A 19,586-nucleotide genomic window follows, 5' to 3' on the forward strand; every position below is an offset into this window, starting at 1 on the left:
TGTAGCCCAGGCTGGCTTCAAACTCATGGCTATCCTCCTGCTTCAGCCTCCTTCCCAAGTGCTAGCCTTATAGAAAGTGCTTGGATTACAGTAATATGCCACTTTTGATGCCCAGCTCTAATGCTTTTAAAACAGTATGAGTTTTTCTAGAATCCCTGGAATGGAATTTTAACTGGTACCTGCTTTATTTTTCATCAGATATTCATTACAGCCTCTCTCTTCATTCTAAAAGGCAATAAATTACACCATTACCTTTTCAAACTAAAGACCTTGAAATGTACAGTATTTCCAACTAACATTAATGCCCCAACTACAGGTAAGAAAAGAACTACAATAAAGGAAATGTAATTCTTTTTTCAACTGGTACAGGATATTTCAATTATCCTCAAAAGTGTGCAAAATTTAGTTAAAGAGTTTAATTATTCTGTAGTAATGTAGTATTCTGTTCCATTTCATAGAGCTAACAAATTATAACTAATTAACCTGTAAAGTCGGCTGTTGTGCAGCAGTTATAAAACATTAAAAATGTTAACATAAGTATCATATTACATATTTCTAAAAGTTTTCATTTAAACATACTAATTTTAAAAGTTAAAAATCTCACAAATCACAAGAACTGTCAAAATCTCTTAAATTTCTTTTTGCCTCAACAGAATGACACAATAAATTACAATTGCTTGTCTGTGCTGCTTTACCTGCCATAACAGTAGTCAATCCCTGAATTTTATTATTTATTTTGGTGGTACCAGGGATTGAACTCAGGCCCTATCCCACTAAGCTATCTCCCCGGCCCCAATCCCTGAATTTTATAGTACTTTCTCTAAGTAACTTCTGTGTCTCTTTGAATATGCCCTCCCATTTTTTCTACAGCATAATTCTGACTTGAATTTCAAATATGGCACAGTAATCTAACTCTAATTCCGTGTTCCCTAAAGTATTTCTTTTATTCTAAGAACAAAACACTCATATGAATGATTTAAATTGATAATTCATACAGGAATTCTAAAAGGTCTCCACATTAAAAGAGAAATTAATATATGCAAACTCTTAAAAATACAAATGTACGACAAATTGTTCTGTGGCTATAATGCAAAGCAGATCTAAGCTCCATTACTCTGACTAAATTAGAGAAATTCAACAGTTTACATACGGCACAGCTTAAGTGTCATGCTCTCTAGTCCATTTAGAGAACTACATGCCACACATGTAAAAACTGTGAAATGAAGGTAGACAAAAGCGAAGAAGCAAATTACCCATTAAATGCTTAGTGTGGCTCCCTGTCCCTTACATTAATTTGCTTATCCACTAATAGGAGAATATTCATTTAATTACCCCTCATTCTGCTGTAAGAACTCACTAAATAAACTAAACCTTTAAAACTGCTGTTTAAATAAAACAATTCTGCCATCTGCAGGCTGGATGAAAAAAAGCAGAATGAGAGGCAGGTAATTTAAAAATCAGCACCAAGGCATAGAATATTAAAATTGCAGCTCTGAATAGACACTTTGTATCACTATGAGTGCTTGTAAATTTTCTTGTCAAAGTTATCCTTCTGTAATACTAATATAAACAGTCTATGACCGAATAGAAATGAATATACAACAGGCTGTGTGAAAGCAGTATTTACAGGTTTTGCTGGCACACCAAGGAACATAAAAAAGGTAACTCTCAACCTCAACTGGCATAATCCAACTTTAATATGCCCAACTTGCACACACACAAAGACTAAAAGAAACACCGACAGTAGTAAGTCATTTTTATTTAGTGCTATTATAGGTGCTCTTTAATTTACTTCATATAACATAATTTTCTACAATCAGTTTATCCACTTTCACTCTCCCTGTCAAAAAACCAAACAAACAAACAAACAAAAAAACCCTAATACTAGACTAAAAAGTGTGCTTTTTGTTTTGTTATTTTTAAACAGCAACCAATAGGGACTTGGAGAAGAAATGATGACAACCAACTTTGGAGTGGGAAAATGAGAAAAGTGGATGAGTTCTTGAAGAGTACCCCCTGGCAAGCTGAATCCTGAGCCAGGAAGGATTTAGGTCACGCTAAAAAGCAGTTTGGCACCATGGATCCTTCCCTCTAAGGCTAAGGAACCCCATCCTCATGCAACTGAAAACTGGAGATTATTTTCTCTGGAAAGGGTAAGAGGACCTTTGGAAGAAAGTTCAACCTACATGGCCAGAGAATATAAAAACTACAAGATTAAATTAACTAAAAGCTTAGCTGACATAACTGATATTATAGAAAATTGGGTGAAAATATCATTAGGTGGTGTGGGATATATTTGTAAGCTATACAGAAAACAAAACAGAAACTTTTTTAAGAGCAGTAATTCCTGCAGAAAAGGCAAAAAGGTAACAAGCAAACTGTGACAATACCTGACCATCCTTAGCTGTACATATTTTAGTGAGAAAATAATGAATTTAATAAAGAATTAAAACATGATTACACTGCCTAGGGAAAACACAGAGGGTGGCCAACGACAGATAATATGCAAAATAGAAATAAGGAGGGGGGCAAATGCCAGAACAGTCAGAGATAACACCTGCTGGTAGCTGACACAAAAAAATAAAGTAATATTTGCACAATCTTTACACTGGAGCCTGAAAAAGAGTAAATCTCAAAAAATGGTCACAATTATTAACAGATACTGTCGGAATAATTAAGAGAATGGAGTCCAAAGGCCTCTAGATACTTGGCCAGATGTATCACAATGTCCTACAACACTGTAACATATCACAGTTCCTTCCTGCAGTAATAAGAGGAACAGTCACAGGTTTCTTCACCCACTCAAAGGCAAAGTTTCTTCTTATTCTCACTTTTATCCAGCCTTGTTCTCCAGGCTGATGTGCACTAACTCTTCATCTCTAGTCTAGCTGTAGTTCACATTGAAAAATCAAACTCCCATTAAAATAAATGGCAAATGTTTTAACATTAGTGCTGTCTTAGTATTCAAAACTAGAGCTCAAAGCCAAATTAGGAGTCTGACAAATCCCTGAATTAATGAGCCTTCAAGTGCTCAGTACAAAATGAAGACTCCCATGAATGTGCTACCTGCTCCCTTACTCATGGAGGCCACTTGATCTGAGATTAAAACAGCATGTAGAGACCAGATCTTTCCAACTCTGGTGTTCAACCGCACAATGAGGGAGAAATGTAAGGGCTTACAGCTAGAGATTTGCATTTCTGGAAAACCACTGCATGCCACAAGATTGGAATGGAGGAGAAAGACAAAAGACCTGTTTGTTCATTTCTTCACTATTTATTTTACAAATATTTATTCAGCACCTACCAGGGAACTGCTGGTTGGGCATTCTTCTAGAGACTGAATATATTTAAAAAATGCACAAAACCAGGTGAAATTTCCTAGTCTCATGCACCTTTCATTCCACAATAGGGAGAAAAATGTTCAGTGGTGATGTAAACTAAGAAAAGAAGCTGAGCTGAGCTGAATAGAGAAAACGTGCTTCTAGGTGATAAAGAGCCCTCTAAAGAGAGGTTAACAGCAAGCACAAAGGAATGAGAGGAATATAATTGTCTGGCCCAAAGACCACCAAATCAGCCATATACAGGAGCGGAATGAGAGAAAGAGGCCTTGGGAGGGGTGGAGGTCAGAGAGATAGCAAGCGTTCATTCACACCAGGCCTGGTGAACCACAGTAAAGATTTCTAATTTTATTCTAAGTATAACAGGAAACCCTTGGGGAGGGTTCCATAAGAGAATGGAACAATACAACTTACAATTTAAAAGCAGCACTATGAAAACTGTGATCAGAAGACATACCCTAATTAGTTAAGTTTTTTAGCCTCCTGCCTCTGCTGCCCATTAGCTGATGCAACTAGGGCATTGGTTTAGTTTAAACTGTAATTGGGGAAAGGGCAAAAGGAAGACTGCCCAGACCCACCTGACTCAGCTCCATCAGCCATGACGCTTTGTTTCTACCTTGCTTGAGCATTTACACCCTCCAATGACACCTGTGGGCACATGTGGTGAGGACATCTACTGGTATACTTCTGCAGTAGTCAGATCAGCAGCAGTGGCAGCTTGGAAAACTGTAGTTGGCAGTGGTAGCAGGGGTGATGAGCGCTCAGATTACATAAAGGTAGAGTTGATAATAATTTCCAGTAGACTAGATATGGAACATGAAGGAGTAAAATGGCTCTGTTTGGCAGTACTGGGAAGGAATGAAAAGCAAAACGAAGGCTGGGAAAGGAGCTCAGTGGTAGAGAACAGTTCTGAGTTCAATTCTCAGCACAGGGTAGGGGTTGTGGGGAAGGAAGCAACTTAGATGTCATAGCTCCAAAAAGAAAACTTTTCTTCCCATAAAACATGCCCTGAGTCTTATAAACTACACAGACTTGATTCTTCAGCTAAATGGAAGAACATGCATTCCGGTTTGTTTTTTTCTTCTGTATTTTTTAGGGAAGGGTCTACAGGGTGTTCAGGGTCTCACTACTAGATCGGACTTGAGGTGATTCTCCTGTTTACATGGCCTCCCAAGAGCTGGGATTATAGGCACCCGCCACCATGCCCAGTCTCAATCCCCATCCCAGCATGCCCTGGGGGCGGGGCCGGCACAGCAGGCCCAGGAACCCCGGCCCCTGCTCCTGCTTGCAGGTACTTTAATGTGCTGAGCTATTTGGCCGGCCAACATCCTGTTTTCTTGTAATCACACACATATATCCACTAATCAATCACTTATCTCATTTATACATGAAACTTACATATTAAAATACATTTTCCTTGTTATATATCAGATTTGTTATATATCCTCAAAAAGAAAAAAAAAACAACTATTTTCTGCTGGAAATGGACAAAATGTTTATGGAAACAGACTGCAGACTAGATGCTATTTATGGATAAATTACAGAAGAACTAGAATCCCTTGGAATTCTATACCACATGCAAGTATACACTTCTCTAAAGAAATGGTATACTTTTCATCAGTTCTTAAATGGCTTTGTGCCCCTCTAACAAACCAGTGTAAGTACAATCCCAAGCAAACTGTCCTGAATGATACATGTACCGATTCCAATTTTCCCCAGAAATGTTTCAGTAAGGGAAGTATTTATGTGGTTGCAGAAATGCATGAAGCAGATCACTGGGCACAATATATGGACTGTCTATCCTCCAAAAATCACCATATACCCTAGTTTGTTTAGGGGATCTTGATTCTTTCATATCCTTTCACAAAATACGCAATGGCCTATTTGAAAGGAGCCCAGCTGGGATGTTAAATAGGTCACTGCTACAGAATATATTCCCTCTGAATGAAATAATCTCAACACTTCATTTCAGCCGGCAGTACTGATCTTGGTATTAAACCATAAAACTAAAATCCTGTGTGAGTCTTAGCTTATCTTGACATCCTGAAACATGGACAAAAAGAAATCATTATTCTACTTAAGTCTAGCAAAAGAAACACACATAGTATATAGGGCTACAAAGTGAGCTTGGGGCAGCCTTAACTGCGTAGTGAGACCATCTCAAAACACACTACACATTTTTTGCAAAAAGCAAATAAAGCTAAAGAAAGCATCTGTAAGAGCATATTATCTTAGCTGGGTGTGGCAAGGAACACCTATAATCTCAACACTGTCAGGCTGGAGCAAGAAGTGTCCAGCCTGGGCAAGTAAGTAAGTGACTTAGCCAGACCTTGTCTCAAAAATCAAAAAAAAGAAAAGAAAAATTTAAAACAGCTTGGGGATGTAGTTTAGTATAAAGGACCTAAGGTTCAATCCCCAGTACAAGGAAAAGAGGGAAGCGTACTATACATAGATATATATCTATATAGATGTACTATATATATATATATATATTTTTTTTTTTTTTCATTTTTTTGAGATGGTCCCACTATGCAGTTAAGGCTGCCCTCAAGCTCACTTTGTAGCCCAGGCTGGTCTCGAACTCAAATGGTCCTCCTGCCTCAGCCTCCCAAGTGCTGAGATTAAATGTTGCACCACCACAACCAGTTAAAGCATATTATCTTAGAAATTTAAAATAGCAAAAAGTTAACATATATTCTAATTCTCTTAATTAGTCCTGTTTCCCTTTATACACACTAGAATTTTATTAAATTGTGCTAAAATAAGTAACGTCACAAGTGTCCCTGAAATAGTATTTCACAATGCAGTTATCACTAAACTGTGTCTCATTTCATAAAATGCAAAAAGCAGAGGTATTTGCTTAGGATACACAAATGGTAAATAAAAGTTCAGCATGCAGACACTGTCCTGCTACCTATAACCAAGGAGCCACTTGATACTGAGACAGATTATGTTTAGGTTATCAGGCTTTGGTGTCGAAAGGTATTTCTTGAAACTGGAACTCTTAACTAGAGCACAGCACTAGCTGTGAGCACCTAATGAGTTAATTCACATAAAGGGACTAGAAGGGTACGTGGTACATAATAAGCTCTCAATAAATGCTGCATGTTATTTCCAAACTCTTTCAAATTATTGCTTGATGTTAGAGGCCTGCTTTTGCTGAACTACAAAATTTTTCTCGTGAGCATATATTCAGTTAGTGACTCCAACAATGAATCAAAGTCAACACTTCTCACATCAGTAAAGTCAAGTCAGTGACTGAACTGGGAAACCACACATGATGCATTTGGGATCAATACAACATGAAGGAATTCTGCCCCAGTAACTTAGGAAGATTTTCCTTCTGTTCCACTGAACACCACTAAATGTACCGTTCCAAAACAGTCATCCTCATTAACCTTCTGCAAATTACTAGACCTCTGGAGTCTGTGCATCCTTATCTATAAACCCTTGCAGAGTTCTTGTGATCATTAGGAATAATGCAAATAGACAATCAAAATAAAGCATAGTACATAGCTGACTGTGCCATATGTGACAGCTATTTTTTTTTTTTTTTTTGGTACCGGAGATCAAACTTAGGAACATGCGCTTGCCAGGCAGGCACCTATCCCTGGCATGACTGCTATTACTGATAACCCACTTTCATATATAATATACAGAATAAGATATTTTAAAGCAAACATGTATAAAATATTTCTTAAGATCTCACTTTCTTCCTGCTATTTTATTTGGATGGCCAAATTTTTCACATACTGAGTAGCCTAGACCTACTTTGCTGAAGTGATTTTACTTGGTCTTTAGTTAGCCTAAATACAACTAAAAGACTACTACTCTCCCATCCTATCTTAATCAGACTGCCATACTAACATGTTAGACATGGATTCACAACTCTTTCCTCCTGCTTAGAGAAAAGGTCCAAACTGCAGCCTTTGAAAGAATTAGCACCTGTACGAAGACAACAATATGTAATATATTAATAATTGAAACTGCCCTACTAATCGGTTTTAAAACTCTCATTGCTATTTCTTTCTCAATAAAATTAATAAAAAAGGGTAATACATGAAAACAGACAAAAAAAAAAGTGTCATAGGACTATCCTGTTACAATGCCATATATGGTTAGATTTCTAAATTTCTGTGTAAAAATATGTAATTGTTTATTCCTATTTTTTTAGATACTACTTTTTTTCTTTTTCCTTCACATTCTGTAGGGATTTAAAGTTTAACATATTAATGCTTGATGGAAAACACCTCTTCCACGTTATGTCTAAGATGTTTGACATTCAGACAGATAATGAGGTTAAGCTCAACTGCCTATGCTATAGGGTAATAATATCATTAAGCTTCTCTTCTGGAGGGTTAATAACTTAAGTTTGCAAACCAAAAATTAGAGAAAAAGAAGGGCTGCAAGGAAAGCCAACATTTTGGCCCTAGCCTTTCAAGGTCAGTGAGGACTCAGAACATAGGAGAACCTGTACTGTAACATCCTGTAATTCCATTGTGTCCCAAATTTACTGATCAAGGAGATTATAGGGCCAAAGAGGAAAGTAATCAACAATGTACAGGGTGCCTAAGGACAGTCACATGGAGAGAAAATATTTCCTCAGGCTTTCACAGAGAGCAAATTGGTCAAGCGATGGCCATTACTCATCCACAAGGCTGATGCTGACAAAGGATCTACAAATTGCGGTACAGGGTTTCAGGCTAAATCCTGATGGGATTTGACTGACCTTGGCAAATACAAAAGTTACATTTCTTGTTATATAGTTCTTGCTTTATCTTGGTCTTAACCATCCAGCAGGAAAGTATAAAAACAAGGTATAAAAAGTAATGCCATATTAATATGCTGAGCTGTAAAGGCTCAAGTCAACAACTTCTGACATCTCCAGTCCTATGGATAACCCACTACTATTATGGACTACTGGACTATATTAGATTATTTTGTTGAAGTCACACACTTACAATATTAAATGGCAATGGAATACCCATCTCTGACAAAACTAAACAAAAAAAGAGGATATCAATGAAGGACATTGTGTATCTGTATATACAAAATAGGATAGCTATACAGCTACTTTCTCTTAATTCAACGAGAGGATTTGTACTAACAGTGTTTGTACAGGATGTCTGCATCTTGTACTATAAATAACCACTATGAAGACAACAATATGCAATATGTTACTTATTGAAACTGTCCACTAATCGGTTTTGAAACTGTCTCATTGCTATTTGTTTCTTAATAAAATAAATAAAATACATAAACAAATTTCTGTGGAAAAAAAAGAAAAAGAAAAAAAGAATTAGCGCTTGTGTGCCCTATTCCACAACTGACCTACATATAGGGTCCATCGGATTCCCTTCTCAAGGAATCTGGCATTAAGTTGCAGAAATGATGGTGAATACTTGAACTAAACTAAACTACACTGAACAACAAAGGCCTAAATCAGCATTAAGAGAAGGCAAATTGACATTACAGAGGAAAGAGAAATATATCAGGAAGAAAACACAAATAGGAGGTTTTGAAGAAACAGATGGATTCCTTACAATTCTCACGTGGCCTTGCAGTACTTATCTGTGGTGGGTGTCCCTTTAAAAAATGCTATTTTATTCTGGCTATTCTGTATTGTTTCCACATTTATAGGGGAATCTAAAAGAGCGTATCAATCTCATCAGTATCAGGGCAGAAATAGTAAGAAACAGATGTTCTGGCAGAAATATCTTACCAGTAACTCAATCAAAGAAGTTGCCTGTCGAAAACTCAGGCTCCCTGGAAAGAATGCAGGTACAAAGAGAGGGCTAGCATCTTGAGGTTTTCTCTTGAGGTTGAGGCAGACTTTACTTTTAGATTTGCTGGATAAGAATTGCTCTGTCTCTCTCTTCTGCTTTCTCTCCCATTTTTTTGGACTAGTTTTTGTCTTCTGCTTTCCACAAAAATAAGTGTATCTTAAGTCTACTTACTTCTGCTATAACTGAATATCTGAAAATAGGTTATTTATGAAGGTTTACTTAGCTCACAATTCTGGAGGGTGGGAAGTCCAGAACATCAGCATCTGGCGAGGGCCTAAATACACCACAACATGGAAGAGCACATCACACGGCAAGACAGAGCAAATGGGCCAACTAAGATCTGGGTCTCTCTTCCTCCTCCTATAAGAAAGTCACGTCTTCAGTCCTCATGGAGGCTCCACACTCAAGACCTCATCTAATGCTTATTACCTCTCAAAGGTCTCACCCTTCAAATATCACTAACATGAATTCAGAAATTAAATTTCTTTTTTTTTATGAGCAGAATATATTTATTGAGGGAAAGAAAGATACTGTCCGAGAGAAGAGCAGGAGGCGGGCCCGAGTGGGTAGTTCCCTGGGAAGCTGTCTCTTCCAGGGACTTTTACAGTGTAAAATCATGCGGAGCAAAGGTACAGAAAAGGGGAACTCGCTTAGGTGGATGTGGGGTGGGTCAAAACTATGGTCAACCAATGGGATTACGAGCACCATTGCTCAGGTAAAACTGATTAAATCCAGTACCAACATTTTAACAAAACTACATAAAGACAAAGCATAAGCAACTGTAAACAATTTTAACAGTATTATGAGACAAAACTGTATGAGACAAAGTATGAACAATTAATTATGAGCAATGGGTAAAGACATTAACATTTGAAGCATAAAAATTTGTTACCTAAGCAAGTCCCAATCCAGAATTTATGAAAGAAAAGCTAACTCAAACCTCCATCCAATGATCTCGGTGGAAACCTCCACAATGATACAGGGAGAAAAACTGATCTTGGGTGGGTGACCTCCAAACCATATAGGGAACCTCCAAATGACATAGGGAAAAACGATCTCCCTACCTGACCTGCACAAGTTTGTGTTCTCTAAAAGCGAACAATGAATTTTAGGAACAAATAGAAGTTATGAGCAGAATATATTTATTGAGGGAAAGAAAGTTCTTGTCCAAGAGAGGGACAGGAGGGAGGCCCAAGCAGATAGTTCCCCCCAGAAATTAAATTTCTAACACATGCATCTGTGGATGACACATTAAAAGTCTTAACAAAGTACATGAAAAGAATTGCTAGTGATGTTGGCAAATATCAAGGGATATGTAACTTTGATGACTGAGAGGTAAGAGGGAGGAGGAGAGTCAGTAGTAAGCTAAAAAGCAATTTCCTACTTTTAAAAGTCATTCTTCAGTCTCAGATAAATGTCACCAGTGTAGCTTTAAATTTAAGTATGGTCTAACTTTAAATATTCCAGAGAAGACAAAAATCTGGACTAAAGTTGCCTGGCTTTTAAATGTTATCAATAAATTTAATTGTCTTCTAAAATAAAGTGGGTCAGCTCACTGGCTGTTAAATTTTAATCCTACTACCTTACCATCTTTTTAAAACTTTCTGTATGTCTTACTTGCCTGGATTTGTTCAATATCTGTATATATAAGGCCAATGCAGTAACCAGATACATCAGGCAAATCACTGCCAAGATTGAACCATTTATTTTTCTATGTGCATATGATTTAAATTTCAATATTCCTCAGAGACACTCTAAAACCAATGTATTATTAATAAACATCTTATTAAATTCCACATCACGCCACCTATTCTGAAAGGCAGGAAAATAAACTCTTCAAAGTTAACTGGCTGAAAAATTATTCATAAATGTAAAGTCAGTTCTGTATCACATATGGCCTGAGGGTCTTTGGTTCTGCTACTCTGTCAGTCTGGAAGAGCAGCCATGTCTTCTTCTGCATACTTTTAACCTTCCTGATTATCCTCAACCTGTTCCCACCACCTTGAACCACAGGTGATCCATGCATGACACCCATGGGAACAGTATGGCCTTGTTGTAAATATGTTAACCCTTAGAGCTGACTATATACCTACTGATATCAAGGCTTTATTGTTATCTCAAAAACTAAAAACATCTTAAAACTAAGGCCCATACTAAGTTTAGGATCACATGTCCAGAGCTAAATATGACCAAACGGGCCATATGGCAGAATACTGAGAATCTGTTGTGATCAGAAGACCAACTACTTTCCAAACTGGATTCCATGTGCCTGGCATCTAATAGATGTTCATTAATTTACTCAAATAACCACAAAACAGTGATGATTCAATAGGCCTTCGCTCAAAAACAAATGTATCGTCTATGGCCATACCACACTGAATACGCCTCATCTCGTCAATGTTTCAACTGAAAGAATAGAACTAAGAGAATTTTATAAACACAAACATATAAATGTATGTTTTTCAGTTCACTGACATCACAGTTGTATGGTTCAACTTTGTTGACCTTATTTCTCTAAACCTTAATATTTTTATCTAATTATAGATAATGCTAAATATACTAGGTTATGAGAAATGAATAAATAATTCTAGAAAGTGCTAAATCCTGGCATGTGCCATACAGTTCATAAAAATGCAACCAATAAATGCTTTTTAGGAAACCAAAACTCTAAAGGCTCTTGCAAATAATGCTTTTAAATCCTAGACAGAAGTATGAAAAAGAAAATCATTCAACAAGTATACTTATATGGTCTACAGTCACTTAACTAATTTCTTAGATTTTATGCAACTACAATTTCTACCTAGCTTAGAGAAAAACTGGGTATATATAAAGAAAACAGGACACCACTATAAATTCATGCAAAGACTGCCATGTGTACTCAGGATGGCAACACAAAAACCTGTAGGCGAAAATTACGAGACAAATTTTGGCTCAGTGTTATGAAAAAATAATGCAAAATTTTCAAGTAACGTAAAAGCTAGCTATCCAACAACCTAGCTTTCCACGTAGAATAATGCCCCTCTACTGCCCACGGCCAGGTCTGCATTGCAATACTCACAACCTATGCATGACCAGAGAGAATTAAGACTGAAGATGGAATTAAGGTTATAAATCAACTGTTCTTGAGATGAGAATATCCTAGATTATCTAGGTCAGCCCAATATAATCAAAAAGATCGCCAGGAAGAAGGAAGGTGAAAGGCAATGAGGAGGGAAATGTAATGTGAGAAATACCAGCCCTGCCATTCCTGACTCTGAAAATGAAGGGGTCCCATGAGCCAGACTCTGAGAAAACTTTAGAAACTGGAAAGATACTCTTACCTAGAGCCTCCAGCAAAGAACAAAGTCCCTGTTAGATATCAAATGAGACCATTTTGGACTTCTGACCTCAAAAACTGGTAAGATAGTAAATCTGTGTGATTTTTCAGTCACTAATTTGTGGCAGCAGTGACAGAAAGGTAATACAGTTTGGCTTGGGATATAGTACTCTCTCTCTTACAGATGTTCAGTTAGACAAGTTGCTCAAGGTACATATCTGCACACAGGGGATGAGGAACCGGAAAAGGTCAAGATACATCAGACACGAGAAAATTCTTGAAACCATGCATTTTTTGGGGTAATCACATATGCTCTTTTTTTGTAAAGAGTGTTCAAAGATTTTCAAAAGGTTCCTTTATAAACAAAGCGAAGAATCTCTTGTTTTATTTCCAACACTGAGCTTTTAACATTCGTGATTTTTCTCACACCGTGTCTGAAAGTGGAGTTCATCAAACACCAAAATAAATGATCAAAACTCACCTAAGAATGTTTGTAAAATGCAGGTTCCCAAGCTCCATTTCAAACAGAATCTCTGGGAACTGTAGGAAAGTTCAATTTAACATTTAACTGCGAGATGGAAAGGTATACTACTATACATGCTGTTAAAAATCCACTACTCTAGGAGGTATTTTATGAAACATTACATAGAAGAGAATAAAATTATCTCCATCCTTCAATCTTGAGCAAACTTTAAGCATTTATCTTACTGTGTGACTGTGCCTTTTTTCCCCGTTGAGTCTGAGGCAACTCAGAACAAGTCAGCCATGCCTACCACAAATAATCTTTTAGATTAAAATTCATTCTGAGATGTGCCAAGAATGATGAGTAAATAAATTACACTAAAATTTGTTAGTTTTATTATCCATCTCCCACTCTCGCCTTGATTTCCTACCCAAGCCCAGCATGCCATTTTACACACTGTTTTGCGCCAATGTAATTACTAAATGGCAATTTTCTATAAATAACTTAGTATGATCCCTGTCCTAATTGTTACTCTTTCAAGCGAATGTTTTACTTGGAACATTCCCCCCGATTCCTAAGTCTGTGGTGTTTGAGATATTTACAAATTCTCTTGGAAATTACGTGTCATCAATAGGCGATATACGACCAGCCTCGAAGATCGTAGATCTCCCAAGAAGGAAAAACTTTGAATAAAAACGAATAGTAGCTTCTCAACCGAAGCAACCCTGAGCAGCTTTTCTCCGCTAGACACGCCTGACAACACGACAGGAACCTAACATGTGATGAGGTAAGGACAGGAAAGAAAAGTCTAAAAAACAGACCTCTCTCGATCCTTATCAAATAACCCAAATTCTAAAACAAGGTCACAAAGCCATATAAATCAGGGGCCAGGGTCCCAGCTTCCAAGACAACCCTTTGCAGCATAAAGTCAAGTTAGTGGACACCGACAAGGGAGAGGGCAAAGACAATTGGGAGACCCGGCAGCTCAAACCCAGACGCGGGGCGTCAATCAAGAAAGCCCCGGGCCCAGGCCCACTACTCAGCTACACAGGGAAATGGAGTGAGCGTGGGCACTCACCCCGCAGCCACTGTGTGCTGTGAAACCATTTCCAGTTAGGTCCACGGCCAGCAGAGCAGCCAACAGCGCCCTTTGCCAGCCCCAAGCTTCGCCGGCCGGCAAAGCCCAAGAGATAGCGCAGCAAAGACGGGTCACAGCCGAGCCTCCAGGAGGCCGCCATCTTCCCGGTCTTCTTGCAGGCTGCCCGCAGCACTGCCTGAGTTTTAGCTCCGAGGCCCCCAAGGCCACGCCTCCCCCATCAGGCTCCGCCCCTTTACCTCCCTCCCAGCCTATAAGTCTCAGGGAGAAGCTATTTTAGCACTGTTGACCACGCCTCCTAGCCGACCACCAATCAGCGATGCGTTCCTGGACCTCGCCTCCTGCTCGATCGGCCCCGCCTCCGGGCTGCCCATAGCGCCGCCTGAGTACGCGTGAGGCCTTGTAAGGTGACATACGCTGAGCTGTGCGGAGCAGGAGGCACTAGGCCGTTGTCGTCTGGGCCATGTCTGACTGCCGTGCTCCAGAGGGAAACTGTTGCTCGCAGCGGTGCGAAGCGCAGGTAGGGGCGGGCCCATGCGCGCCTCATTATCCGGGGTCGCAGGCCGGGCAGCGGGGCGGGGTCGCGGGTGGCGGGGCGGAGCCTAGCTAGTCCTCGCGCTGCAGTGGGAAACGGAAAAGTCCCAGCCTGGACCCTCTGGGGTCCTGATGAGCTCTCGCATCCGGGGTCTGAGCGGAAAGTAACGGAGAGAAGAGAGCATCTAGGCCACTTACGAGCATGTGTCTGGGAATACAGGCCGAAGGAGTACTCAGGCTCCGGGTGGAACTCGAGCGATCGCTGAAGGACTCAAGTTTACTTTCTGCACCCGAGTTTACTTTCTGCGACCTCTAACGTTGCTGTGCCCCGGGAACCAGCGTCCTGCATCCCTTGAGTTGCACCTTTCCTGCCCCCGCGTAGGTCATGACATACAGTTCTTTCTTAAAGCGGGCGTGCAGGAGCATCGCTGTGAGTTCCAGGCCAGCCTAAACTGCGGAGCAAAACTAGACAATTTAGACGACTAATTTCGGTATAATATAAGCCCTGCATAAGGGGCAGAGAAAGATCCTTTCTACAATAAACTCCCGTATTCCTTTCGCTACTCTGAGGACTGAAAGTCCCAAAAAGTCATAACACCCTAGAGATGTTATTTCTATGCGTCTGAATCATTATCTTGTTTTTAAAAGCGATTTGTTCACAATTAGCAGAGAGAACTCCAAAAATGGATAGACATTGGAAGGGGAAAAAATCTTGGATGTATAAGACTTACACGATTTGGGAGCCCTGGGGGCTTCTGTTAGAGCTATTTTTCTAGATCCTTCATCATGAACAAAGAACAAAAAAATGAGGTTTTACATTTAGTACTGGTACGAAAAGAAAACATCTTTTACGGAGTAGTTTAGGCCAATGAAAAGTAGAAATAAAGCTCCAGGTTGAGAGGAGAACACCAGCTAATCTGTTATCTCAGGACAGGTCACTGAGGCTCTTCACTAGGCACGAATGTCCAAATGGTGAGGAAAGTAAAAGCAACCTGTTGATAGAATCATTACTAAGGTGAAGGTAATTTCAAACAGTGATTCATGCAGGGCTTTATTGGTAATCTAGTCGATTTAGCTTGGCCAAGATTTTTAGAGGAAGACCTCAAAGAAGACACTAAGGCTACTCTTTACCCTGTCTTAAGAGATGACAACGCACAACTTCAGACTTTTGTTTTTCTGTATGGGATTAGCGGCCCCAGGTCCATGTCTGCTGTTCTGAGTGAAAACTAGAAATGTTTTGTATAAATCTCTTGATTTTAAAATTGTAAGCATTGCAAAGACAAAATAAACCACTTCCTGAGGGTCTGATTCAACCTTCAGGTTCTTGGTTTGTAACCTTTGAGATAGAAATTTTCTTAATGTGAAAGATATGTTCTTAATAATTCACCCAATCTTTATTGAATAAAGCAGTGTGGTGGGTATAACTTGCCAAGAGCATGTTCCTTATCCTGCAGAGAGCTGTGCTTAGCTGGGGAGAAAAACCAGACAAAGACTATTTCTTTTTTTAACTTAACTGACACAGTGCGTTGTGTATAGGGACCCCAAATAAATATTTGATCTTTGGTATTAGATGTAACTACAACCTGAGGCCATTCAAATCCCTGCTCTGTTTTCTTGCTGTTAATAGTTCCATCAATCTTTGTCACTAAGGGAGGGACATAGACACCCTGCCCAACTTTACTCCCTCCCCACACTTCTTTTTCTGCTCCTGTAGTGCTTTGTCCTTTAGGGTTCACTAGAGGAACAGGCTTAATATAAAATAGATACCATCCAAAGGTGATGGCAAAGATGGGAGCCTTCTGAAGAAGCAGAAACAGGATTTCCTTCTTTTTTCCCTGTGTAGTCCATCCAGGCTGTAATCCTGATTGTTGGTACCACCCACATCCAGGGTGGGTCTTCTGTCTGCAATAAGTCAGTCATCTGAACATCCCCAGAAACAGTCTCGTAGGCATTTCTTATTGAAGTTGACACCACAGTTAACTAGCCCAGTTCCACCAGTGGACTCTGTCAGAAGATTTTCTGTACTGTATGACAGGGGCCTGCTCCTGAATACCTCTCATCCGGGCTACTGAGAACCCAAAGGAAAAAGGGTTTACTCAACTGCACAACTTGGTGTCTCTGTAAGTGTCATAGTATCCTCTCGAAGCTAGTGAGCACCACATGGCAGTGCTCTGGGGAACTTCCTTCACATTCCCTTAAGGGATTATTCCAAAATCTTATTATCTTGCCTTGTCCTCTTATCTAAAGGCTATTTCTCAGATGATATTGTCTCCCATATTACAAAGCAGATGAAGGATAACAGGTGTGAACTTTTCAACTTTAGTGTATTCTTCCCAACTGCAGTGGTCCCTCACTTATCACGGAGGTTACGTTCCAGACACCCTGCGATAAATGAAAACCAGTGATGTTATATTTATTTTAATATTTAAATGTATTTTAAGGCTTTATAAACCCACACTCTTATAAACCTTTCCCACACTTTAAAAAACACTTCTAATGTTCTTAGCCATTTTCTAAACTCGTAAACCTACATCATTTTAACAACATACCTATACTATAGAGTAGTGCAAAAATCTCACAATATAGCAAAAAAACTCATGATAAATAATTTAAATTAATATTTTTTGAAAACCCGTGAAATAGTCCACAAAAGTCTCATTAGTTCTCATTAGTAGTCTCTGCAAAATAGTGAAGGACTACTATACAGAATAATACAGTTTAAGGACTAGGGATCTAGACTAGTACTGCCTGTGCTCAAATCCTGGTCTTGCCACTTGCTGTCTAGAGAATCTTGGTCAAGCTACTTTATCTTTCTTGGCATAATAGGATTGTTATAAGGATAAAGTGAAGTAGGCCGTGTAAACCCTTTATAGTGGTATCTGACAGAAATAAACAATAGGTGGTAGCAGTTCTTGTCAGTGGTATTTTTATATCTTTATTTTATCCTTCATCTTGTTTAAGGCAGTTAGTTCTATTTTCCTAGTTGTATTTTTTTCTGCAAAGGTTGTAGTGTCTGCACAGACTGACCTGTTTATTAAGCCTCTGCTTTCTTATACCACTGATTTCTTACTGTCCCCTAATCATACCCACTATGGTTTGAGTGTTGAATGTCCCTGTTTTTTAAAGTCTTGGTCCCAATGTGGCCCCATCGGGAAGTCCTAGTACTTTTAGGAGGTGAGAGCTAATGAGAGGTCCTTGGGTCATGGAGAAGATGTCCCCAAAGAGATGCTGGCTCTTTCCTCTTCTGTTTTGTTTCCTGGCTATGAAGTAAACAGTGTACACCACCACACACTCCCTGTTGTTGCCCGCCAGCACCCCTCAGCAAAAGCCTAAAAACCATGAGTTCACCTAATAATGGACTATACCCTAAAACCATGAGCCAAAATAGCCCTCTTGTTAATCTCAATGTCTTAATATGGAGCGGACCAGCACTACATACAATAGAAAATTCTCTTCGCAATGTTGAAAGGGTCATTGTCATTCCCTGCCTCCAAGCTTGATTCACTTCGAAATGGAAGTCTGTGATATTCACAGTGATGTAGCTTCAAAGCCCAAGCAACAGTAGTCTTTTAAGGTTTTGGTTGACTTAGCTTGCAAATGTGGGCCTAGCAAAACCCTTAGCAAGGGTGAACTCTTGTTGCCTACCTTCCTTGTGGCTTTCCTGAGCAACTAAGCAGTGCCTTAGAGTTTGCAACAATGCTGTGAGGCCTCACTCCATACTCATGAGTTCAACCTCAAAGTACAAATTGACACTGCCAACAACCCGCTTCCCTAGTATTGGAACTCTCTAAGGTCCCACTTTCCTAAAGATTATTTCACACATTCATTCTCCTGTCATACCTCTAATAGCAGGTCCCCTCTACCATTCAGCTCATGTCTTTGCTCATGTCTTTTGCTTAAACTTAATAGAAGTCATTAGATCTGAGAAGTCATTTGCCTTTCTAGCACAAAACCAGTCAGCTTGGAAATGAATCCCACTTCTCATTTTATAAAATGGAAGCAACTCCCCCCCTCCCCTAATCCTCAGCATCGTTGGGCCATTCTCCTAAAGTTGCTTCTCTCCCTCTCTTGTCCGTCTTACCATTGGTCAGTTCCTTTCTCATCTGCACAGCTCTCACACCGGTGTGCCTCGGCCCCTGGAAAGCCCTTGTCCTCTGCCTTCTGTAGTCATCACTCTGCCTTAGCCAAGGAGTCTTCTAGCCTTCAGGTGCTTTCTCGCTCCAAGTTTTCACACCTGCTCTCTACTCTGCGTCAAGCAATTGCCTCTCCCCAGGACAAAAGTGTAAATGCACATACATTCATCACATGTTGGTTTTTTCATATTCTTTGTGTCTTAAATTAAATGCCACCTGCTCAGAGAGCCCTTGTTCATTGACTACCTTAATGAAAGTTGAATCCTGCTATTTTTCTGTAAGCTCCTTATTTCCTCCCTACTACTTACTGTAATGTATTATTTTTACTGTAAAATTCATATTTTTTATTCTTATTTATTTTTTCCATAATTTTCTTGATAAACAAATAGCAATGAGAGAGTTTCAAATCAAATTGGTAAGACAGTTTCAATAATTAACACATTACATACATTCCTCCGAGTGGTTAATTGATGTACAAGATGCGGACATGATATCCTATCTACAAACACCATTAGAACAAATCACTCTATTCATTAAGAGAATGTAACTATATATCTATCCTAACCACTCTGAATACACAGATACAAAATGGACATTCATCTGTATACCCTTCTTTTGTTAAGTTCCATTATTTGAATATTATAGGTGTGTTAACTCAGCAAAATAATCTAAAAGAGTTCAGTTGCCCATAATAGTATTGGGTCTTCTGCTTCACTGGCAATGTGAGAAATGGTTGAGCTGAGTCCCCTACAGCTCAACATAACAGCATGGCTTTACTTCTTATACTTCATTTTTATAATTTTATGCTGGATGGTTAAGATCAAGGTAAAGCAGGACCTATGCAACAAGAGTTGTAGCTTTTGGGTCTGATAAGGTCAGTGAAATCCCCTCAGGATTTATCCTGAGATCCTGTACCTCAG

General features: G+C 39.2%; 2 protein-coding genes across 2 annotated transcripts in view; one reads left to right on the forward strand and one right to left on the reverse strand.

Annotated features, from left to right (window-relative positions):
• Positions 1 to 14,161, reverse strand: part of Pdhx (pyruvate dehydrogenase complex component X) — a 76,002-nt gene extending 61,841 nt beyond the window's left edge. The window contains exon 1 of the mRNA XM_004627049.2: positions 13,982 to 14,161. Coding sequence (XP_004627106.1) covers positions 13,982 to 14,141 — 160 coding nt within the window. The 5' untranslated portion in view covers positions 14,142 to 14,161. The remainder of the gene's footprint in view (positions 1 to 13,981) is intronic.
• A 202-nt stretch (positions 14,162 to 14,363) lies between these two features.
• Apip (APAF1 interacting protein) overlaps positions 14,364 to 19,586 on the forward strand; it is a 43,267-nt gene continuing 38,044 nt past the window's right edge. The window contains exon 1 of the mRNA XM_004627051.2: positions 14,364 to 14,519. Coding sequence (XP_004627108.1) covers positions 14,463 to 14,519 — 57 coding nt within the window. The 5' untranslated portion in view covers positions 14,364 to 14,462. The remainder of the gene's footprint in view (positions 14,520 to 19,586) is intronic.

The sequence above is a fragment of the Octodon degus genome, unplaced genomic scaffold (assembly GCF_000260255.1).
Source record: "Octodon degus isolate 3935 unplaced genomic scaffold, OctDeg1.0 scaffold00018, whole genome shotgun sequence".
Lineage (NCBI taxonomy): Eukaryota > Metazoa > Chordata > Mammalia > Rodentia > Octodontidae > Octodon > Octodon degus.